At 43.5% G+C, this 26,137-nt stretch overlaps 1 protein-coding gene across 11 annotated transcripts in view; it reads left to right on the top strand.

The window, feature by feature from the left end:
- Positions 1–25,995, top strand: part of LOC139787425 (growth factor receptor-bound protein 14) — a 248,550-nt gene extending 222,555 nt beyond the window's left edge. For all 11 annotated transcript variants that reach the window (XM_071726503.1, XM_071726500.1, XM_071726499.1 and 8 more), the window contains 3 exons: positions 14,625–14,893; positions 18,788–18,881; positions 19,384–25,995. In XM_071726503.1, the coding sequence (XP_071582604.1) occupies positions 14,625–14,893; positions 18,788–18,881; positions 19,384–19,653 (633 nt within the window). In that variant the 3' untranslated portion in view covers positions 19,654–25,995. The remainder of the gene's footprint in view (positions 1–14,624; positions 14,894–18,787; positions 18,882–19,383) is intronic.
- The last annotated feature ends 142 nt before the right edge of the window (positions 25,996–26,137 follow it).

Here is a 26,137-nt window from a genome sequence, read left to right as displayed (position 1 = left end):
TGATTATGGGCCTCGGGGACTTCGCTGCACTTCCTGCGCAACCTATAATTACTATTATCTAATCGCCGCTGCATTATGTAACGTGGTATAATGTCTGGCCTGGCACACGCGACCAGCTCCACGAGAGACCGATTCTTCTTTCCTTCTTTCCTCTTCCTTTTCTTTCTCTCGCAGATACGATCTGTGCGCGATTTCAGCGCGCAGACTCGTTGGAATCACAAAATAAGTAAGAGATCTTAAATAAGTGAGAGAGAGAGAGAGAGAGGAAATGTCGAGATTTTTCAGAAAATTTTCTATTTCTCGTGACACTGATTGAACTACTGCGTGGCCTGGTTTCGCGTAATACGGCGATCTGACAAAATACGATGAGAATGCAGAACCCGGATTACCGTAAGAAGTTGGATTACGCGATTGTGATATGAAGACGGGATCTTTTCAAGAGTATTCGTATACACTTCGCAATTTTTGAAAGAAAATTCACGGGAAGTTTACGCAAGTAGAAAATAGCACGGTGGAGCCGTGATCAGATCGCCAGACAGTCGTTGTAAAACGTGGCAATAAATTCTTTTTGCACAGCTCGTGGCGATCCCACGCCGCTTGATCCCTATTCGTTGCCCAAATGTACAGATAAATTGATTTTGACCTCTTTGCCCGCAGTAAACAGGTTACGCGAGCCCAACTGGTTATTCATGAGAGTAGAGATCTCGTAGTAACCTAGTGACATGCAGAAAACACGCGATAGTCCCCTCTTTTTATTTTCTTCAGCAAATTCTTTTAATTCCATGACACGACCAATGAGAGCATTAGTATATAATATTGTGTTTTTTATAAAATTGTTGATTATTAACAACAAATGTAATAGATATTAGATTCTTAAATATTCTCTCGTAGAAATTCGGAATTCTCTTGGCTTTCTTTTTAAATAACTTCGGAGAGAACAAATTCTTCTAGAAGAAATATCTCGAAATTGCGTCGCAGAAGCAGAAAGGAAGAAGGATACGATGATAAGTACAACCACGAATCAGGGCGGAGTCATAACTCGTTCTTTCTTGTATCGTTCTTCTTTCTATATTTTACGACAACGACGCCGAGTCCGCGTTTTTCTCTCTTTCTCGCGCCCGCCAAGTTAAGGCAGGTACTTTGAAGACCTTAATCATATAGATCGCCTAGCGCCAGTCATAAATATCGCCGATGCAAGTTCAGGTTTGGCGCATGTCCAACTTCGTTTAAACCCCCTCGCTTGGCCACCTTGGACGCGGTTCGCTGTTCCGTTCCGCATTTAGCAAATTCCACGTCTTTTTCTCATTCCGCCTCGTCTCTCCGCGCTCCTCGCTGCTCTTCCGCTTGCCGTAATTCCGCAGCTGCCGCGACTTTAGAGTTGCACGACTGTCAGCGGTTATTACATAATCTACGTGGTCGCCTGTCCGTATTTTCGCGGCATTCCTCGTCCCCAGAGCGTACCGGGAATATCACCTCGTTGCCTATGCCAAACGCGAGTATCAACATTAATCCATTTACAGGTCGGCGGCAGCGCAAGACGGGAAACAAAGTTCTCTGATGAGAAGAGAGAGGAACTGTCAGCCTTAATTTGGCGTATGTTTCAGACTCTGCAAACGATCGCGAATAACTGTATAATTGATGTGAATTTGTACGCAAAATACATATTACATAAAATAGTAATTTCTCTTACGGATGTACAAATTAATTCTGCAAGTTTATTTTATTGAAATAAGTTTCCTGTGTATACGTATTCTTGTGTACGCATGTATAATATTTTCATATAACGCGACTTGTTTCTTTAAAACAAAAAAAAAAAGGTTAATGTTGCCCGTTTGCATTTAGAAAATAAGTTGGTCGCGGTAAGAGTTAACGTGACACCAGAGCGGAAGGTAAAGTTTGAGGAAACTCATGAAGGAACCCCGTGGTTTTCCCCGAGTTGGAAAATTGCGGACACCCTCGTTCTGGGAGTTCTCTCTTGCTCTCGCGGAGATTTGCGCCGCACCGCGAACGTTAATCCGACGTTGTACCATATTAGCAATGCTAAAGTCGCGGAACGCGGCTGCCTGAGAGACGTCTCGGGCGACGAAGAAGATTTGTACAATAGTATTTTGAAGGCTCGTTACCGTGAAAAGCCGTACGGCGACCGAGTTTAGTATAGGCTCCCGCTGGCAGCCTCACGCAATCGAAATTCAATTTAAACGTTGTCACATTCGCTCTCCTTTAATATTTGTTTGCGTATTGAAATACACTTTCTATTTATGCATCGACACATTAAAAAAAAAAACTGAACAAAATGATCCAGATATTAACGAGAGAGAAATGCTTAGCGTGAAAGATGCTTAAACATTCATGAAATAGCTCTAAGCAAAAACGCTGACGATAATAAATAGTAAGTACAGTGAAAAGATACAAGTAGCTTTTATTGTCTTTGCTAAAGTTAATGATTGCGAAATTTGCTCACAACTCGCGATTTCTGATGCGAAGATAGAATAATTCTACCCAGTCATATATCTATCCTCTAAAACGGGCGTTTCTCTCTACCTCTCTCTGGACTCGACGTCGAAAGTGCTACTAGTTACACACATATTTCACGGTTACTAAAACCTGAAGTGGCCATACATTAGATTTCTTCGCTTTCGACGCCGTCTCACCAGTTCTCCATTGTACCCGTGGAGAACGATAATTACCGGTGTTACCTAACGTACGATTGTGGAAGGGGGCGGGGGCGGGGGCGGGGGATTGGAGCAGTGGGAATAAAAGTCTCGTCGATCTAATCTCACGGTTGCGGTCGTCATCGTCGAAGCGGGAACGAACGAAAAGGCGGAGAAACGACCGAAATAGTTCATTCGCGTAATTTGCATGATTACACGGAATCGACGGTAGCGCTTGAGAGTTCGTGCATTCGCGCGCCCCAGAACCGCCAGACGATCACCGGTGGGGGACGGTGGTGTGCAACGGGCCGGCCGTATGATTACGAGGACGGCGACGGGTACTCTCTTAAGGCTTTACGATCGGCGTAAGCGGTTAACAAGCGCGCGCGACCGGTATTCTCGCTGGACGCTGCTCTAGCTGCCCCGATGTTTGGTTAGTCCCGGTCTACAATAGGTGTTTTAAGCCCTAAGCCTTAAGAAATTGTTCTATCACAGTTGAATTTGAGGAGAATAATTGACTGTGATTGGTCAATTTCTTAGGGCTTAGGGCTTAAAACACCTATTGTAGACTGGGACTTAGACACGCGTCTAGTGACCTTACGGGCGACCGTAATAACTCCGACATGACCGCGAGTCTCTTCACCCACGGGGTGAACCTCTCACAATTGATAATCCCTGACCTCCCCCGAGATCTTGCTTCACCTTTTTCGCAGCTCCTTTCGTTCTGTCCTCCTTACTACGTTCCACGTCTCTTTTTCAACTCAGCAGGATAATCGCCGAGAACGAGTGACCAGAGGTCTCGGCGCGTTCTTCAAAATTTTATCTAAATATGCTGCGAGTAATATAGCATAGATTTCCCTACCCTGTTAAAGAGCTATAAGCGTCGATCATGCAAGGTAGATTCGCTTGGAAAAAAAAATGTAACACGCATTTCCAAGATAAGAAATAATTTAGAATTATCCGAGATAAGAATTTGCACTTGTTATGTTGCGTGTTTGAACCGGGCCGGCAGTATCGATATTTTTTTTTATGCAGAGAAAGTTAAACGTGCAAAACTACAGAAGTTTTACTAAGCAAGATTGAATCTCCTTGATTTATGCAGATCGCTTTTTTAATAATTAGGATTTTATTATTTTCTGCGAATGTTTGCAAGTTAATAATTGATGTTGTACTTGACGATTGCATAATCAATTAAGAACCCAGATTTAATACGAATAGGTTTGAAGTTCATTTCGTTTACCATGATTATCGGTTGGAAAAGCGTGCGATTCACTCACTGTAGAGAAGGACATGATCAGTGATGTTTCTACGTATACCGGACCGACGGACGTTAGAATGAATCGGATGACGTAAGCTTTTGGGACGTTCAAGGTAATCACGTGCACGTCGAGGACGAACTAGTCACGGCCAAGGACAGCTGTCAAAAGGAACCCTTTTTTCAGTACGTTAGCCGCGGGCGGGCTGACACGAGTAAACCCGCTGGGAATAATAGTGAAGCGATAAGATCTCTCGGTAGATACATCGAATAATTGCAATTTTTTGTCTCTGGGTCCTAAGAAGAGAATGTCTAACTGGTCACGAATTTTAAATAAAATTAAAAAATATATATATATTTTATATATTATATCGCAATGATTTAATTATTCCACATTTAATACAGAATTTAATCTCTTTAAATAACATTACAATTCAATTATTCTTTCGTAAAAAGAATGTGAGATCTTTCTGAAAGCCTCTTTTCGCGGTTGCAAAAAGGTAATGGTTGCAGAAAGGTATTACTTTATTTTTTCGTGTGCTCGCGACCTTAGGTAACCCATTAATGACGCAAGCGTGGTTGCAGCGGGACTACTAATTCCGATCTTGATTAACTTACTGCCGAGGCGAAGTCGGAGTTACTTCGAGTATGACTTTGCGTAAGTCGCGCGCGACCGGAGATTAATCTCGGCGCAAACGTCGTTAGGCTGCTGCATTCTCGGGATTTGACCCCGCGAGCTTTCTCGAAAGGCATACCTAAAAGTCTTCGAATATCGTCCTGCTCGTCACCGCAGAACTCATCAGCGTAGCAATTGCGGATCAGCCGATATTTTAAAAACCTCGTTCTCAGAACAGCGAGTTTACTTTTCCTTCTTCGGCGGAAGCAGGCGGGGATATGTTTCAGGGGCATGCGCGCTGGTTAAAAATTATCTTTCAAGTTCTCAATTTAATTAAAAACTAAGAGATTAATGGGGTACATAGTCCTGTAGCACAAGGGTTTTCATAAAGTAAAACGAAAGAAAAGATAGTTTCGAAAAGTTTAATTCGTTCTGCGGAAAGATTAGTTTGGTCTACGGATTACTTATAAAAAAAGAAAAAAAAAACAGTTTCGCGCGATCAAAAGTACCTTTGAGAGAAAACATTGCGAAACGGATTAAATGTTTCGTGATCTTGTGAGAAGAGTGATGAGTGTCCCGTCGAAAATTTTGGCTTTCTCGGTACATTGCGAGGGAACGAGAGCCGCAACATTTGGCTCTCGGCAGTTAATTTAATGTAGAAACAACGAAGACCGTTTGAGCAAGTTAAAAGGTGCATTGATGTCAATAATCGGCCGACTATCCCGCGGCGTTCGTCTCTTGGCGTGACTCCCTTTCTCGCAGTTCTTTTCTCCCGGTTGTCTTTCTCTCTTCCATCTTCCGCTCGGAATTATCACGTCTATTTTTATTCGCCGGAACATGCCTCTGGCAAAATTGTTTAACACTTCTGTCGGGAACACTGCACACGTGACCGAACATCTAATTTTATCTTATACGCGCTGGCACTTCGCCTCTCGCTTGCACTCTTAATATTTCGCCTGCACAGTACATAAACCATATCGAGCGCGAACTTTCATATAGACTTCGGCGGCATCATACATACATTCCTTAACTCTTAAACTGGAAAAAGTATTTATCTTTTATGCAATGTAACACACAAAAAAAGAGATTTGCGTTTTCTATCAAAACACAAAAAAATATTTAAATATTCTTAATTATTTATGAAAAAATTTAATTTATAATCGATACATTATTATACAATTGTGATTAAATCTAATTTTTTAGACAAAAATTGAATCGCATTAAAGTTTAAAGTGATGTGCTTGAATAGACAGTTTTGAACATGGTATAACAACGTATTTTTCGTCGATTCGCCGTGCGCAAGCTTCGCCGAAGAAGTCAAGAAGCTTTCGCGCTCCTTTCGCGAAGCTCATTTGGTCCTCTCCAATCTTCTTAACGAGCCATTTCCCGCGAGTAAGCCGCGATCGATAGCTGCTAGTGCTTTCGCACACTTCCGCCTACCGGCGCAATTTTAGCTTCTTCCTAGAGAGACGCGACGCGACGCGACGCGTCGCATCCGCGACGTTGCATTGTCGTGCATCCCTCGAGAGAGGAAGTCATCTGGTGCCTAGTGCGCGTTCAGACTGAAGATTCTAAGAGAGGCCGAAGTGCGGCTTACGCGGCACAACAGGCCATTGTGCTCGATCGCCCCTTTGATCCCATCCTTCAAATTTCCGTACCCCGCTCTACCACCGAGAACGGTATTGAAGGATGCGATAGTACATTTTTTATAAGAGACACGCTTGACTCATTCAGAGACTTTAAATACTTGGAGCGAATTCCTGGTCGCGACATCTCGATACCTCGATATATTTTATTTCGTACTTTTATCATGATTTGTACTCCGATATAGATAACGAAATATAACGTAATTCACATTCGACGATATCGACAGACAGTTGAACCGTTAAACGGAACGAGAACGTTTCGTCGGTGCAAAATAATCGGGCGACACGTTTCCCTTATTTTCGAACTTACGGCTCGTTCGCGACTTCATGAATCGTAAATCGACAGCGGGAAACGTAGTTTGAGAGAGCGCGCGCGCGAGGGTAATTTAGCTCAGCACGAGACGTTAGCGCGCTCGGTTACAGCGCGTAATCGCGACGCGGATACGAGCCCGGAGGTTTTTCTCGGTTTAGCGAGCGCGCCGTTTATTATTCAAATTGCACGGGCGCGACCGATCGATTTATCACTCTTTCTCCCTCTCGTATGCGACACGGCTGGGCATAATCGTCGGGTGTTGCATGTACGACCACGGGGACGCGAGAGATCGAACGCATCTGAATGCCGCGGTATACGCGCCCACGCGGCGCATTATACGCGCGCGCGATGTCGGTGACGTCGCACGATCGAGTGCAAGAGTGCACGTGAGTTATCGGCCTAACGTCTGCAATGCCCTCATAACGACCGACGGACCTCGCCTTTAGCGTAGTTTGCACGATACCCTTTTTTTTCCCCCAACAGCAAGCACGCTTGTTTGAAACTTGTTAGGAAACTTGTTGCGGCTGTAAAGTCGGAATATTTTAGCTTGACTAGGGTGCTAGTTAACGAGGAAAAGAGCGACTCAGTCTATTAGCGTTTTATTTAATACATGATGGTCTCCCTTTTCTTCGTAATTGTTACGCACCATCATGATGGACCTTAGGGAAAAAAATGATATCGCGCAAATTATGCTTTAACGCGCGATTAATTCGGATGAATCAGGTTTCTGCGTTGTGCTTTGTGGCGAAATTCGCGTTCACGAATCCGTAAAATTAAGTGTATTGATTACGAGAAAAGGCCTTTCTTTTATGCGTAAAAGCCCGGCGTATTGTTATCCCGCATTTGACGCCAATACGATAATATTCGATGTTCTGCAACTACAACTTCGATATCCATTGTATGCAATAACTACAAGTCAGATTCGGACGTTTGCAACTTTTAAAACTAAAATAGATACATAAAATACAAATTACGGACTTAAAAAATTCAGTGTGTCTATAAATATGTTTTCTTCTTTCGCCTCCTCGTATACGTGTTATCGCATCGATAGATAGCCGATCAAATTAGAGATATTCAGAGCATGTTTTCTTTTCTTCGAGGAATCGCCATGAATTGTCAAAGCCATCAAAGGAATCGTTTTTTGCTCCTCTGCGGTTACCGATCGTCTCCAGAATGATGTCAGCCAGGTTGTCTGCCTCTGCCTTAAGCTCTTTGTCCGTGTTCGCCATGAAGAGGAGGAAGGTACCTCGCGCATGAAAGAAACGCATGTTCCGCTCGCGCTCGAGTGCGGGACGACAGTTTTTGCATAATTTTACGTCAATCATCGGCCCGTAGCCGGTGGATGGAACTCCGCGGTGGTTGCGCAACGACGACGATACAGGGATCTCTTGAAAAGCCGAGGAACCGCATGCACTGCCAGCTCGGCCAGCCGTCCGCGTAATTTGTCTTTGTTCGACGATGCGACCGAGCTAATGTCGGCGGGCGGCCTGGGTTCTTCCATTATTTCAGAATGAACTTCGTCTTCGCTTCCTCTCCCTGCGCCGGACGTGTTCCCAAGCGAATCGCCGCGGGCACAATTAACGTCTATCTAAACTACCGGTCGACTACTATCTGAGACCGAGCGTATCCGATGCAATTTAGGAGACGTCCTCTCCTCTTCTTCTCCTATGTGTCTTCCGCAACTAGCGAAGCTGCGCCACGGCGACGGCGACAGCGACGTTGCACCGACGACGGCTTTGTGACAGTAATTCGCCTTTGTTCAATAACCTCGGACAATTAATACCGAGTTGCTCGTGCGTCATCGTGCAAATCGCACGATAGCGGCCCGTCGCTGCCGGCGAGATCGTTGCGTAATACCCTGTGCATGGGGATGTCATAACGCGGCAATGGTCGATGGCGGAAGCGTGTCGCCTCGCGGTTCTTTCGTCTCCTTTTCAGACCCGGCTAAATTATGCCAGACGTAATTTCGTACTCGTATAAAGTCCTTCCGCATTGTTGTCCCGCCTTACTTTTCCTCTCTTTACGACGAATAGCCACGAATTGTCTCTTCCCCCCCTTATCCTCCGGTCTCGCGATGAAACTGAATAGTTTGCGTAATAAAGTAGCGCCGACAAATTTAGCTCGCACTAATATTCAGGTTTTAGAGACATAAAAGACGCCTCTGACGGACAAAAACTTTCTTAATTTGCGAGCGTCCTTTTAGAGTGCTTTTATTACGAAACTTTCCTACAAAAAATACTTTCCCCCGATAGTTTCCAATATAGCACGGCGGCTACAACCTCGAGGCTCCAACTCCTAAACGTGACCACATCAGCAACAATGAAGAAACTCATTAAGATTTTTTTTCGTTTGTTCTACGAATTTGCCAAGTTTCGTTAAAGTTTTGATAGACAGGGGTGGAATGGTTCGCAAACGTTACTGACCAGAGCTGAAATTCGTTGGACTGACGTGATTTCTTTCTTTTTTTTTGTGGCACCACCCGGGGACGATTTTGAGCTTCGCTGCCTCGTATCGGGGCACGCAGGCGAGCTAGGGGTGCAAGGTAAAGACAAACAGGGGGAGGGGGCGGGTAGAATGGGGGGGTACCGTATTACGAGGAGACAAGGGGAACAAAGAGCAGCATGCGCAGTAGCGTCGATCGGTGCAAAGCGAGGCAAGCCCCACGTTCGTTCGTTCGTTCGCGTTTCTCGGCTACCCGACTCTGTGCAGGGACAGTTGATGGGCGCCTAGCAACAGGCTTGTCAGGGGTTGTCAACCCTAAGTCACGGATCTAGCTATCACTGCGCGCTGCTATGCAGTCTTTATCGTATTCTGCAAATTTAATTGGCGGAGTAATAGACCTCCAATATTACGAATTTGAGGGTTTTCCCTCAAAGAGGCGAATGCATTCATGTTCCTTTAAGAGATAAATATGGAGTATATGCCATGATATATAAATTAATTAGTACAGAAAAATTATGTAGAAAATCGTAGTTTTTTGTGCTTTTGTATTTAAAAAATTAGAATTATTTAAGAACCAAGAGAGGAATCTCTGTGTATTTTATAATTTTATAAAAATTAATATTCTCGAAAAGATTTATATTTGATCGTGATGGAATTTCAAGTCTAGTTTATTAGTAGTTAAATTTTTAGTTAAAATAGTTGCTTTGTTAAGTGTTCTCACGCACAGAGTACTATCTTACCGTTTTCCAAGCATCATTTTTTTACTTCCAAGTTTCAACACATACTCGCATTTATACAAAAAAGTAATAAACTGTCGAAAACATTGGGACGAATAGGAAATTTCGTGTAAAGTATCGAATTAAAAATGACATATATATTGTTCTAATGCAAGCTTTCAGAAAAGTATTGTCGGATTAAGCTTGTAAGTAAATGCGGAACCGTCATGCTGCGGCTTTGTTTTATTTCTGCAAAATATTAGTCCGAACGTTTCTCGTGTTGCTCTCGATGGTGTGAGGTGGAGGAGGTGGCGTAGCGATAAACCCCCCTCGTGGTGTACTACCGGAAATAGCCTCGATAAACCCTTCCCCGCGTATCTCTCGGGGCAATGCCGACCGACCGGCCGGTGTTTTCCGAGTATAAATATAATGGAAACCGACGCGAAAGTTTTCCGCACATATAGTTCTGCGTGCGCTTCGAAGGAATCCTTTTATCTCTTCGGTCGTGTAACCAGCAACGCGTCCACGTGGCCGATAGCGATACGGCCGGTCGCCGGTGGGATCGATATCACGCGAGTCGAGTCGCGAGTCTCCAGGTGCAATCTCCCACTTCTCTCCCTCCTTCTTTGACGGCTTTATCTTCGACCGTCGTTGACCCTCTGCATTATTATGCAAGAGCCGTACGAACTCGCGACGCTCGCGAGACACCGCGTGTTTGTAAGAGCTTCGACAGAGAGAAGCGAGCTCTTACCTGTCTTCTTTATCCCTAATGTAAACAGAAGACGTGATATCAATTAACATTACGCACATATAAGCACGTATAATTTTGTTGGAAATCTGTTGGATGCTTCCAACGACACCGTAATTTTAATTGATCAGGTTTCTTGAATTCGGAGGATCAATCTTCGAATTGAAAAAATATTTTAATATCTTACTGTAGAGTTTTTTTTTATTCTTGCTGTGATTAAATAATAACGCGTTAAAAACTCGGTTTTATGAGCATTTTACCTCGTTTATAACTACGCTCTCGGCGCATTACGCTATCACACGGCTACGAAGCGAGATAGTAACCCAGTAACACGCGGAAAGAACGACTATTGATCGGTCGATGCGTCTCTAATCGGTAACTGCCAGGCTGTTCCGCAGTGAAGATCGAAGTTTCCAAAAGTTGGAAAAGACGCAGGTTCGCCTTTTGGCGTTGTAATTTATCAGTATCGCCTGAGAGATTAGAGCTTCTAAAATGATAGAGCTATATTCTATATATATGTACTATAGGCCTCCAATATAATTGTTATCGTATCTTATTTAAATAAAAGAAGAAATAAAGATTGAAAACAGATTAGAATAATTCATAAAATAATTATTTAAAGCCTTTGACATAAAAATCGGTTACTTCTTGCACTATTCTCTTGCTGTATTGCAAACTTATCATTTTATATTGCGCAAAATAATTATCTGTACATCTGGATTTATATTATGTTTGTTATTTTATTTTTATTGACTTAATATAAGACGTGAGCGACGAACTGCGAAATCGCGAGGATAATTAACCGGACAGAATTTATCTCATTTGCTGATTCCTCATACTCCGCTCAGCAGACACTGCGTGACAGCTAGCAGCCATGCAGCTCTGGGTAAAACGATACGCTACCAGCAGACAAGGGAGGGATGCTTTTATCGGTCGTAAAACAACGTTAGGCATCCACGATAACGAGAGAGTCGCGAAATGCTGCCGAAACGGCGAAGGAGCGGAGAAGAGATGGCGAGCGAAGGGAAATCCAATCGCTGGTGGAACATACACGTGATATTCTGAGAAGCGCATACACGCACGTCGTTGTCGCGACGTGCAATATCACCTCGCAATTTCGTAATATCACCGTTACATTGGCGACAATTTAAAATGTCGTTAAGCGAAGTAATGCGACGGAGTGGTACTCCGGGGAAAAGTATTCACGCGCGAAACACTGATAATCTCGCGAGTCAGCGAAGTTTCGTTACGAGGGGAAAGTCATGATCTCGAGGATGATTTTGGGTATATCGTGAAACGAATCAACGTGAAATTCAGTAAAGAAATTTTGTGATGTAGTTTTATAAGTTTATTTTAATCGCATTTAATCTCAGTATATTATTACAATAAATATTAATATTAATTATTTTTTTAATTTTTGTTAAAAGTTACGAAATTGTGTTGTTTTACATTATAATACATGTTTGTATTTTTTTCTAATGCATAATTATTCAAGAAGGATAATTACGTTGCTTTTTCAATAACATTATTAAGTGTTTTACGATTTTTTTTATGAATAAAGAATGTTAAGAAAACTTTGAGGATATGCACAGACAATGATTCTTTACTCCTCGCTTATTTTTAAATGCGTTTTAGCAGAACTCGAAAACTTGAGATAACTGTCTAAATGTTTAATGTCGAAGTCTAGTTAGTTGGGTGAAGAGCTCGTAATATAGCTTGTCGATGCACCGACGATTTTTATGTCCTTTGCGAGGTGACGTCGACTTTCCATAAGCGACATAACGAAATTCCTTTACGAGGGGAAATGTGCTATGGGGGTGGGCGCGGGCGGCGCGGTGGTCGTGCAACCGGGACGCGTCATTTCCGACGGCTAACGCTTCGTGTAGAGGTTGATCGAACGACGAGGGGGTTGACGAGGATAAGAGGGAGGAAGGGCGGAGAACGTTATCCGCTGCACAGAGTCGTAAACTTCGAAGGAGCTTGTAATAACGATAAAACACGACGAGGAAGCCTGGCCGAGCCAGGGAAAGCTCTATCTCTCTCTCTCTCTCTCCCCCTCCCTCTCGCTCTCCTCTATGTGTTTAACCGACGAAGTTGGGCCGGAAGTAGTAAACTCACCCGGAACCCGGGGAGCTCGCCGCGTTAACTTCGCTCGTCGGACATCCCTTAAAATATTATATACACGTGGCCGGACTTAGATTGGTCTGGGCTGCGCCGCCAGGCTTTAACGCTAAACGTTCGTCCTGATATCGCTCAGTGTACCGTGTAAAAATCAATTTACCTGCAGAAGTCTTCCTGATAGTACACTGTTATTAACTTTCTGTTGTATCTGCGATACTCAACACCTTCAACTTCCTTTATTACTGTTTAATAACGTGAGCGAGCGAGAGGGAATGAATAAAACAGTAAGTAACGAGTATTCTAGGATGATTTTTTTTCCTGAAGAACTCGTGAAAAAATATTAAAAAGAAAATATAAAAATATCTACATTTTTATATCGAGAATATTATTTGTATTATATTATTATATAATTATGTATGTAATGTATTATTGTATTATTGTTAAATTATAAAAAATAATAACGAGAAGTCTCATACATGAGATAGACTTCTCTTCAGTGTGTTTGGAACACGGTTTCTAAATTGCCGGGGCATATCGGGTCACTCCGGTGTCAAGGCCACACCGGCCAGGATGAAAGCCTATCGCGTAGATACTTCTATCTTTCTTTGTTCTCTCTCTCTCCGGAGAGAAAGATGGGACGTATAACAGCTTAGAGAAGGAGCAAGCCGAACTGGAGAGAGCCGGTTGAACATCGATCGCGGCCGGCCACGTTACGGGCGTATGCTCGGGGCCGCGCACCGGCTTTCCCGGTTTCCGGGCTCCTGAAAGCACCCTCGAGTTCTCGCTCTACGGTAATTCTCCGGTTGATGAGGAACGCCTAACCCCTCTCTTCTCCCCCATATCTCTCACTGTCTTTCTCTCTCTCTCCCGTAATTCTCTCCCTCGTACGTACTCGCGCCGCGAGCGTCTATTTATTTTAACGACCGACTAATCCACTACGTGCGCTCCAGCTTTTTGCTCGTTATCAAGGACCTAAAGAGCGAGGGGATAGCGTGGAGGTTGCTTATGCGACGACGCAAATTATCCTTCGGGATACGTCCACACTGGGCTTCCAATATACCGTTGCCGTCAGATATCCGGATATAATTTACGTTTGAAATTTCGGAATATAGACGGCGAATACCTACGGCTTTGATCGGCGCTGTGAAATTAGATGTCACAGGTGCTCGAGCCACAATTTCAAAATCGTGAAATGTGGTTTCGATAAGTATGATTCTGGGATACATCCGAATGCTAGAAATTGCGGGTATTTTCATCCACGGGATCTCAATCGTACTCCATTATTGTAAAGGTGTTCCAAGCTATCTCGATAACGCTTGCGATCGTCTCGCGCGATATCGAGACTCGGTTCGGGCATCGGTGTTCTTTATCCGCGTCGATTGTGGAATCGCGGTTCGTGGAAAGAGTTCCGCGGAGAAAATTATTGCCGGGGCGGGCGGCGATGAGTTATCGTTTGCGATTGTTACCGGCTGTGTATCGCGTTCGGGCCATAATTTTACGGGAGATTCGCGGGGCGCGGTTTATTCGCCAATGGATCACCGAGAGCGGAAGGGATGGAAACAGGAAGAGAATTCGCTCTCTCCTTCCTCTTTCTCTCGCCCTGCAGGACGAGTTATTTACCGGACTGGAAACCACCCGCGCTTCTAATCCCAAATAAAAGCGTTTGGCAGCAGCCCGGAACGGGCTCGCCCCCTTCATCGTCCTCGCTCGTAAAGGACGGGCTTCCGTTTGCCAGGAGATGAACGTCGAAACGCTCAAACTCACGTTCATACTCGGGATATAGATGGACGTATTTATCCCGGGATCATTGAGCACGCTGAAACATCGCATCGTTCACCGGGAACATATCTATGTATCCATGTGATAATAAACTGTTCTGAAAAAAATCGCGGCGATTTTCTTTTCGTTAAATAAAAGATTTTTCCCAATATATGTTGATACTGATATAGGTATAATAATTTTTTTAGAATTGCTCATGGAGAACGGAACTTTCTCAATCGATATCGAAGACTTTACTTATAAATGAAATCTAGGTTTAAATTTCAGCTTTCGAAGGTATCAGTGCAAGATGAATGTTTAAGAAAAGACGAATGATCAAATCCCTTTTTTGTTGCAGGAATCGATACGATCACGCGTGGCGATGGATTTTACCGGTAGCGTGGGCAGGATAGTCGAGGATCCCAAGGAAGCCAAGGACATAGCCGAAAACGAAGGCATGGTCTGGCGACGGAGATGGCGGCCGTTTTCGCGAACACCACCGGGATGCGCCATGATGAGGCTGCACGGCCTCGATGCCGGTATACACGTTCTTCAGCCTTGGTTCCACGGCGGCCTCAAGAGGGATGTCGCGGCGGCTATTATAAGGGATCACGGCAGCGTCGACGGGTAAGTTCAATCTTGTCGATTAATCAACTTCTGAAGTCAATTTCGCGAAAAGCGCGATTTAAATTTCGAAGTGAATTAAATAGATCGCAAAGTTTTATTCTTCGTTCTAGTCTGTGGAAGTTGCTGAGATATAACTCAAAGTTATATATAATTAAAAGTCTGAAAAAGATTCTGCTTAATTATATATATATATATATATTTGAAGAAAATTGGTTTATATAATAAAATTAAATTTTTAAGGGTAAAAAGTTTAATAAGAAATTAAAAAATATATGGAGTCTAATGGAACTTTTACTATTGATGAATGAGTCTATTTTAAATTAATACAAAAATTATGATCGTGATTTAATTATGTAATTAAAATGACATACACTTATGTTCGTAAAATATCTGGCACGATTTAATGATCAGGGTATAATTCATCATGCACGATGATGAAGAATTAAGCTTGTATCTTCAATCGTAATTTTCTCAACACTACACTTGTGAAGTTACGCTGCTTCTCTCTCCTAATCGCGGTCACGCCCGCGATTGATAACGCGTCGTCGCTGATTGCAACAGCGGCATCGTCATTGTAATGATCTAATGATGCTGCCCGAAAATCCCCGATCGTGCCGATGCTAACGACGATAACCGTCATCATCCGGGCGGGAGAGGGTCCCGCCTCAAACCGGTTGAGAGTTACGACCTCGAAGCTGCTAGCGCGGGCGACATGCCTGGCTGACGCTTGCGTAATCCTCGCGATTATTACGAGCGATCGTAAATCACGATGAATTCCTATCGAGCATACTTTGTTTCCTTCGCCCACCTCCGCTTCTCGTCTCTCTGTTATTTTAGTATCTTATTATTTGCTAATTCGCTCGCGGCTGTTCGCCGTATTTGAATTTTAATCGCGATATCGCAGACTCGATCGTCGACTGTGTTTTCTTATGCAGGGTAATGCTTTGCCGGTACATTCTAATAATAACGCGGATACTTTTTTCTATTAACCTAAAGTTTATAAGAGAATATTATGTATAAACAATAAATTACGCACATGCAGAAACTTGAGAGAAAAGAAACATCGACAAAAATGAAGTTCATTAGATATAGCACTTTATTATGTAAAATGCTTTTTCTTCCATGTTGTTCCTTATTATATTTTAGGTAGAGTCATCTTCAGAACGTAATAAATCTTTTACCATTTCGTCTCCTCTCGCCAGTTGTGCCTTTTTATTTTTTTTATTTTTATTTTTTTTCCTCTCACTGGCTCTATGCCATTTTGTCCTGGGTCGAATCCGTCACCATATTGACCCTTGCATTTAACCCATATTGACCCGGTAATCTCAGCGAGCGTTACACGTGTGGACACGCCCTTGAAACGTTAGGAAATTATTAATATCTTAAATCAGATTTCATTATGTTCGCGTAGGCAATCTCGAGAGACGGGGGCATTGCTCCCCGGAGTGTGTATTACATATGAGTGTATGGACGGGGCAGAGTCATAGATGCGTGATAATTTTTAGCAGTTGATGAGGACGGTATAGTTTCAAGGTATAATAATACAGAAAAAAATGGTAAAAAGAAAAGGGAAATTTCTAAAACTGCACGAGCTCAAGTAAGTGAGTTGCACGCTAATAATTCTAACGACCTGCGTATCGTGTTTCTTTCTCGTGTCTCTCTCTCTCTCTCTCTCTCTCTCTCTGGTCGCTTGCCTAACGAGTATACATCTCATCCAGCGATCGAGTCCACGTCTCCGGCACGTCGATCATATCCATCGGTGACCTCCTCTCGCGGGCGGTCACGACCCGAACGAGCGGCGCGCGGCGGCGGCGTTTTGCCGATATTCCGGTTTGTCGCTCGTCCTCTCCTCTTATCTCTTCCTTGCTCCTCGATCTCATCTTTTATTCGCCGTACTAGCGCCGGGAATCGCGGATAAATGGTTAATTAACGACTCTCTCCATCTATCTCGTCGCGCTTAGCCGTGGGTAATTGAGTGCTCGGGGATCACGTAGTTGTCTCCGGGTTTTACGTTCGTTCAGGGGGCCCTTGCATAAATTTGCATAATCTCGATCGTACACCCGCCTCGCCGCCTCCGCCGTATTCTCTTCCTCGTCCTTTCTCTCTTCATCTCGACAATGACGGGGAAAAAAGGAGAAGGGGAGAAGCGGTGAGAGAGTCCCGCCTTGTGTCTTCCTACCTGGCACTCGCGAGTTTCTTCACTCTTCGTGAGTTCCCGTTGTCTCGTGTCACGATCATCGTCGTCTCGTCGTCGTTAGATGCAAAAAACCTTCTAATCGATTCCGCCCCGGGCATTGTCTACTAATCGCCATTTGTCTCTCTCGATGTTGCGAGTTAGCTCGGGCAGCTCGTGAGATAGAGAGGACATATCCTAGCGACGGACGTCAGGCCCCTTTGTACTATATGAGAGCCCTCCTATAAGGATAACATCGTTATCCTCTAACTCGGGATAGTTCTTGGACATTACCGTTCCGTAACCGGAGTTACGAGTCACCACTGCCGGTATGTTATCTGCCTGCCTGGCGGACGTGGAATATTCACTCGCATGAATATTCCATTGGACGAGCATTGGGGTTGATGAGAGACGATACCGGACATTAGCAAACGTTATCGTCACTACACATGAATAATCCGGGCGAGATACTAAAAAAATGGGTCGTCCGAGTGCGATCTCGCATCGCGATTCTCAGATTCTTTTTCCCCAAGAATTTAGCCTTACAATAGATAGTAAATATGACACATTATTTCAAGGAAATGCTAATCTGATGGATGAAAGTTAAGATTCTGTCGAGGAAAGTAAAAACGTTCTTACAATAAAATAATTTTCTTACTTTATATAGGGATTTCAGGATTGTTACGAATTAATTATCAAAATAGCTTAAGCATTAAGCCTTCCTTCCAATTTATGAAATAACGAATCGCTTCGTACAAAAATTACGTAAATGACAATGAATTTCCTGTGAACATATCGCCGTTGTGCTGCGTAATATTTGTTAACGACCGCGTCGTGTAGTATCAAATATTGGATTTATCGGAAGAGGGCAATGGGCATGTGCTTGATGATATTTTATCGCAAAAGGGACCGCAAGTCTCTCTCTTCGGCGACAGCGGCAACGGGATTTCTCAATGCGAGAGTGCCAGGAAGGAAGCGAGAACCGTTTCTTCCACTTGGAGTTTTACGATCGCGTGGCCGCGTTGCGATCGTTTTACGACGCGACTCTCTCTCTCTCTCCCTCTCTCTCTTCTTTCTCGCTGCAACCGATCTGCCTCGTGACCGACCGGTCGGTCTTGTCCTCGTCGTTGCATCCCCCTGACCTCCATCTTCGCCCCTCGCCTCTGCCGTCTTTTTTAAACCACTCTAGTCGTCCCGCTGCCTTTTACGACCATACTAATTTATACTGTGATACGCCTGGACGAGCCGTAGTCTCGCCATCCTCCCCGGTATCAAACATCTAAGCACCCGGTGCAGCGTGCTGGTCTCTGCATGCTGCAAAAAGCACAGCTATCTCTCCTGAATCTCCCGACTAGTCCTGTATTCAGATATCGTCTGACTAAGCAGCTCTTAACCCTTTTTCTTACTCGGTCTCTGGTATACGTATCATTTGAATGTTTCTAGAAAACTTGAAAGTTACGGTGAGAGATAGTACGTGCCCCACCAAGCAATGTAAATTTTTCATGAATGTACCGACGTCGCTGTTATTGTATAATCAATACCGATTATCTATTTGGATCGCGTAAAAAAAACTATTATTAAAATTCTTAATTAACTTCGATCTCTGAGAAATAAATTTTATAAGAAAAAAATCGAAAAAGTTGACTCAAGCCTTAATGCTATAACTACATTTTTGTTGCGTCTTTCAGAATTCTCAAATATTCTGTTTTCTGTACTTTCAGCGTGTTTCTGGTCAGAGAGAGCAAGAGCAATCCTGGGGCCTTCGTGCTGACCTATAAGTACAACGACAAGGTCTTTCACGCGCAAATCCAGCCCGTAAGTATCCGCGTCTGATCAATAATTAGCGTCAAGTCGAGGATCTTTTTTGCGGTTGAGTTAACTTCGCGGCGATTAAACGCGAAAAAGTTTCTCTGATCGTTTACTTTAAAACCAAAGCCGTCTCTCTCTCTCTCTCGTGAGCGAATTGCTAACACAAACTCCAAAAAAAAGAAGTTCCAATCTTTTAAATTAATTCCGTCGGATAAACCGATATTACAGATCCTATTTCAATATTAACCATACCAGTGTTATTTAATGCAATAAATCAATTCCCAACACAGTTACAGCGGTTTATAGAGATTCGATAACAGAGTTTTCTAGCTATTTTTAATCTCTCAGTCATTCCTTATTCTTGTCGTCTGAAAAAGTACGCGCTGTTTTTTCATGCTGTGAATCATTCTATTCGATCTGAGATTTTTCGGGCAACTTCGTAATATCTTTCTTTAATAGATTATATTTATACATAATATTAACTTCACATTCGTATTGGTCCTTTCAGATCTTTGATGAGCGTCGCAACTGCTGGCTATACACCCTCGATAAGGGAACGACCAAGTTCTACGATCTACTACAGCTGGTCGAATTCTATCAGCTGAACGCGGGCTCGTTGCCTACCCGGCTAACTCACTACGTGCAGAACGGAGTGAAACCGCCGTTGCACAAGCCAGAGGACGGCGGGGCGTCACCGTCGCCGCCCGAGAGCAGTAGCCAGCGGATCAACAGCATCGACAAGGCCGCCGAACCAAGCGGTAACTCGAGCAGCATTTGAGTATAGGACAGTCGGCGACCCGTTAGTGTTGTCGACGGCGATCGCCTGCTTACCGTTTGCGCCATCACCAACGGGCCCCTCGACCCCGCCACCATCACCGACAACATCGTGATGGTGCACCGTAGCAACAGCAACAACAATCGTCTGGGGAACAACAGCACTGGTGGCGGCGACAACGGAAATCGCGGCGACGTTCGCGCGACACGATCGGGTTGCTGGAACCTGTGTTTCTGCAGTTACAACAAATGGGATTTGTAGCGCGATCAGCAACGGCAGTAGCAAAAGCAGCAGGATGATGTTCAAGCGGACGCGAAGACATATGGTTGTTTCGTTAGTGAGAGAGAGAAGCAAGAAGAAAAGAAATGGAACGACGAGAGCGAAGGAGAAGAAGCGGCACGGCTTGAGCATCATCCATCGTTGAGTCATCCCTCGATCGCGACTCCGTTCTAATAACGCAGCATGTGTATGTGTGTGTGTGTGTGTGTGTGTGTGTGTGTGTGTGTGACGTCACTGGGTCGGCTGATCCGTGCAACAGAACGACCAATTTTTGGGCGCGAGGCACGCAATAACGAAGAAAGACACGACCGCCGCGGGAAGAAACCGCAGGATCGCTGTCGCACGAAAAATTCTTCGTTCGTTTCGACTTTTCACGTTTGTTCTGTTGTTTCCGCTCAGTGATGTACAGAGTAGCGCGGCGTCGATGTCAGACGCGGAAACGAAATCTCTTCGATGTTTTTAATTGTACTGTGTTAGGGAGTCGTCGTGTATGGATCCATCTTGTCGTCTAGACCTTCCCGAATACCCTCGCCCCTCTTTAATTTCCCTTTCAGAGTCTCAGCGATCAAACAAACGCGTCTAGACGATCAAAGAGGCATCGCGTATTCGTTTCTTTATTTTTCTTTCCATTTTCTACATGTTTATGTTCGTGCAAGCATGGCGCGTACGATTAGATTGCTAACCGCGCGCAGCGACATCGTCGTTCGCGAAGTTATTCCGTGAGAAGAAAGGAAAAGCGCGCGTGTATGGGTGTGGTAATGCGTGTTGTATCATCGGTATGCCTGCGAGAGAGATAGAAGAAGAGAGAGATAGTGAGTGAAGAAAATAGAAGCGTATCGCGAAGTACGATATAGTTGGAGAACTATATCGTAGTAAACCAGCAATACAAGACGAATACAAACACAAAATTTGGCTTTTTTGCTTGGGTGTGTGCGTCTGATTTTGGGTATGTATGTGTATATATAAAAAAGAAAGAGAGAAATTGTCGTGTGGTCTCCCCCTCCTCCTTTATCCTTTTCACTTACTCGTTTTCCTTTCTAGTGCACATCGCGCGTACTGAATGTTTCTTCTATTTAGTCGTTTCTCCGAAGAGAATGCGCGACAGAGTCAACCGCGCGATTAGCTACCACACGACTTTGTCGCCTGACGACGACGACGACAACGACGACGGGTTCAAATGACGAGAGAGAATTGACCAAATCGAGGGAGAGGAGAGAGTGCATGAAGCGTCCGCGTGTTCCGTTCATTAGCTGTAAGACTGTGGTCAGGCGGAATCACTTGGAAAAACGATAATATTGAGATTCACGATTATTTCCGAGTCCAAGATGTTCAAAATTAAGCGAGACAACTTTGTCGACGGGACAGGAGCAACGGAAATGGAACATAGGTTTCTCGAGGGTATCTCGCATTTTGTTTGCAAAATTTTTATCGCGGCTCGGAAACGCGAATTTTCGCTGCGGTACGAAGAGCCCATTACATTAATGAATCTAAGAAATACAATACAATTAGTGTAAGGATCCTCGACGCGCGCCTACGTCGAGGGCCGGGGAACACGCTCGCGGATTCTCGTGGTATTGTAATAACGCGCGCGCCGAAAAGTTGAAAGCGTGTCCCTTGGCAGACATGATCTCATATTTTACAGATGTTTCGGTTACGTGAGGCATTTGTTGGTTAATACGAATTCGGAAAATGAGGTTCAATTATAATTATTATAAAAATGTGTGGAACGCGTAACATTGAAATAAGAGAACGAGAGAGAATGAGTGAGAAAGGTTTCAGAAGAAGAAGTGTATGTAAATGTGCAAGAAGGCGAACAAGGAAGAAGTTGCGAGAACGAAGTTGGTCATGTGGTAAAACTGGTAAAACAAAAAGAAAGAGGTATATTTAAATACAAAACAGATATATATACATAATATGTATATGCATGTTCTAAATTGTACAATTTAATTTTATATTCGGGATATATATAATTATATACTATCGATCGGAAAAAATCGATAGTGCGAAGTTCGTGGGTGCAGCATCACCAGGTGCGAACGTTGTCGTGCATTCTAGATTTATAATGTGGAAGTTTTTAACGTAATGTTTTTCGAATAATAATGCGAAAGTCATATAAGATAAAGGCGGATTGGCGGGAGCTGGTGGAGTGTGCAGGGTATGGACGCGAGAGAAATTATTTACGCAATGTATTATGATTCGTCGAAAGAACAATACCAAATCCCCTGCCCCCTATTTGTATACCTACTTTTTAATGATATATTTTTTCATTGATTATATATTTATTTAACGTCGAACGTAGCGCCTACGCGTTATGTCTTGAAGCGGTAATTTTTTAATTCGAAGAAGTGCAGATCTTACACAGATATATAACACGTAACAACAGATAATACGAAAAACACACACACGTACACGAGACACGGACACAAATTGCATTAAATTTTAGAATATAGTAGCGCTTTATAGAACTAAATATTAGGATAACAAATTCTTCGTGAATGGGTATGAAAAAAAAACAATCTTCTGTAGGAAGGGTGGCCCGCAAACGCGGCGTTCATCCCCGATCCGTTTGCGTAAACTTCTCCATTTTTCACGAAATTCAAGTTAAAGTCGAAATCAACGAAATTACCTCTCGGAATACGCTTATTGCGCGAAAAAAATGAAATTGTCCTTTCGGCCTTTCGTGTAAATATGTCTATTTAGGCCAAAATCCCGCGTCTCCTCTCCAAGTTTCCCTGCCCCTACTATTCCGTCTATCCGTGGCCCGTCGGCTGTTTGAAAATCAACTTTGATAGCGGTTAATCAATCTTGATTCTTCAGGTCGACACCGCGGTGCCCCGCTTCTTCCTCTTTCACCCTGTAATCCGAAAAACCGAACGGAAAACGAGACAGACGCCGGGTTCTTCGTGGCCACCAGTGTAAAAGAAGCTATAAATATTATTATTATTAATTAACTACATAAATTATAATAAAATATATTTTGTATTAATGTAGTCACGAATTAATACGGCAAACGCAGTGGTCTGTGAAGAGACTGAATCTAAGTAAGAGAAAACGCAAATTAGTCCTGTGCGAATTTCATCGACGTCTGTTAAGAACAATAAAAATGATCAGGTAACGGAACGTTTACAATTGTGTTTTTATTTCTATCCCCGGACTAGAGTGTGTTTCGTTGATGTGTTGTATTTTATATTATTTCGGCGCTTTTTTTGTTTATTTTATTGCTAAGTGTTGTTGACATAATTTGATAACTTATTTTATCCGTTTATCTTTTCCGTCTATCACCCGAGAAATCGTCTTACTTTTCTTCTTCTTCGTGAAAGCTACTGGCCACAACTTGAAGTGCTTTTTCGCAGGAAACCGAAGCTCGTGCTTGCGTATGCGATCGAATTACCCGCAGACGTTGATGAAACTCACATTGTCACTCCTGGCAAGCGATATACACCGACGCAGAGCGCCGATATCTCGTCGGATCGTTCCTTAAACTAAATCAATCGCACGAGTTCGATTGTACACAGACGAAAATTCGAGTCTATAGCGAAACGAGCGACACGAAGGTCCGAACGAACATGTAGTCGCGGCCGCTAGTTCGCTCGCAAGGATAAACGGTAAACGTACAAGTTCCGGCCAGGCTTTTTGCTGTTGCACCCTCGCGCAATCTGCAACACGCAAAGGCAACTTAATTCGTAGAACATACGTGTGTAATACGGTGATTATATCGCCGATTATATTGTCTATCTGTCCATCGGTGGATCGCGATTGAGAACGAGACATCAACAATTTTTATTTTTCTATTCTTCTAAGAAACGTTACGTTTACTGTCTAAATTTGTGATTCGGAAGGTAATTTTTTAGATGTATTTCTTCATTAATTCAAAATTACTGATTTCCAAATTTTAACGAGTTTAAGGATCAAATTGTCGATCTTTTATCTGGATTAAAATTCGTGATGTGATTCAAGGTGAAGAGTTTTTCGCGAGTTTTTATTTTGGACTTTAACTTCGCGATCGAGTTCGAGTTGTTCGGATACAGAAACTACCCGGTTCGTATCGACAGCATTAGTAGAACTATCTCGCAATGAAAACAAATCCGATAATGGTTGGGGAATGGAACGTGAAAAGCCTTTCCGATCACGATATGTTGAATGTGCAACTATGCGCTATCCGTTCACTAATTACGAATTGCAATCGTAATAATAATAATGATTAATCGCGATCTGGCGCCCGCTCGATTCGCGTTGAACGCGTGTCGCGCACGAATGCGCTTCGGAGCGAAAGAGAGAGAGAGATAGAGAGAAAGAGAGTGTGCGTATATGTGAGATGATTGCTTTGGTTGGGAAATTGCGCGAAAGTGCCCTTGCTGCCCATAATTACTGAGGGAATAAACCCAAATAGTCATTTGCGACGAATGAGCCATGGGGCATGACAAATTGAAGATGATACATCTTTTGTCCATCTTTTTGACGTTTCCTCGATTTTTTAAATCTAAAAATTCATGTCAGAGGATAATCGGATATTAAAAAAAAAATAAGTATAATATGGTTATAGAGATATTAAGATACAAAACATAAGGATAGTTAGATGTTATGTTCCCTAAAATTTATGATTCATTGTTACCGAGTTATATCATTATTCCACCCAACGGCTCGTGTTAGATAACCAAAGGGACTAATGTTCCATCAATCGACAATCGCCGAGTGCATCCTCAATGACGGCAAGAACCATCGGTACGATAATTTCCGGTACCTGCGGTCAACGAGTATGCGCTCGTGGGCTGAAAACGGGGTCAAACCGTGGTGTGTTTCTCCGTGGTTCCCCATCGGAACGTTTCAGGCCGGAATGAACTCGCTCGAGACAGAGGCGGATTGAACGAAGAAGAGGGTGTGTCGTGTGCGTGGTTTGCGTGCGTAGATTACGGTGCGTCGGATGCGCCCAACGAAGTTCACCAAGTTTCACGCGCGAACGGAACGCGTCAATCGATATCAACATTACGCCAAAACCGTAAAAGAGCAAACAAAACATCTGCATCGTGTTTTCAGTAGCTAACAGGAAGAGCCAAGACGACCGGGAGCAGCAGGGAATACTTTATACAGGGTGTTCACGACAATTACTGTGTTAGAAATCACAAACGATCAAAAGCTAAACGCACAAATTATCGAACTGAGGTCCTCTCTGACTATCATAGAGATTTTCATTCCTATACTAGAAAGCGATCGGAAGTTTCCGCAAAAGGATCCGCTCACTGATAACCGAATTCGTCTCTGTTCATTTCGAATCATCCTCCCGATCGTTCACAATCGATCCCGCGAATTGCTGTCGTCCACATCGCGGATACGTCCCTGGTTGAAAAAAACACTTCCTCCGGAAGTGGTCTTGATACCCACGGTCCACCGAGATGTTCTGACGATCATTCGGCTATAATACATTTTGAATCAATAGCGGTACATACAGACAATGGGGAGGACTCAAAACGCAACAATTTTCAACAATGGGCACAATCGCACTGGGTATATCTTCAATGATTATGGGGGACCAACGTTAGCGTGATAATCGGCGGGTACCTATGGTCAATGAGCAATATACTCAACCAGGGGTGTCGCGAGGGATTTCAAGGATCTCTTTTAGGATTCTCCTTTTGTTCTTTAGTAGCGCTCTCACGCGCATATCGTCGTGCAATGCGCAATAATTCGATAAGCATCGCGATCTCTTGACGCGAATTAACACGAATATCGAAGCACCAACGAAGAATAGAGTCAACGATGAGCCGACGCCCGCGAGAGTCTCGCCTTCCGAAATCGTTTTAAGGAATTCCCGACGGCTCGCAGCATCCGTTCCATATACAAAGCAGAAACGACAGCACCAAAAAGTGGCTCGACATATCGACCTCCCACCCGACAAATCGACCCCTCAATCAACCTTCTTGCGCGCAATAATTTGTTTCCTCCGGAACAACAATATTAATCCGCAATAATAATGTTAGCACCTGTAGCGCCGCGAATACGCGAGAGTCATTGTTATATCTTTGTATGAACATTTAATACGCAATAAATATGTATGTCGTCATCCCACTATTCGTACGGGTATATACGCTTTACTGCCTCGATATATCTATATTTGCATAACTGTCTTACATCGTTATCACGTTTCGCATTGCAAGCGAGCATATTTTATCGGTAACAAATATTAAATTCCAGGTAGCAAGACGTCTAAAGA

This window comes from Temnothorax nylanderi, unplaced genomic scaffold (genome assembly GCF_030848795.1).
Source record: "Temnothorax nylanderi isolate EJ_2023f unplaced genomic scaffold, tnyl_v1.0 TNYL_tig0009_pilon, whole genome shotgun sequence".
Taxonomy (NCBI): Eukaryota; Metazoa; Arthropoda; class Insecta; order Hymenoptera; family Formicidae; genus Temnothorax; species Temnothorax nylanderi.
This window is presented reverse-complemented; position numbering and strand designations above follow the sequence as displayed.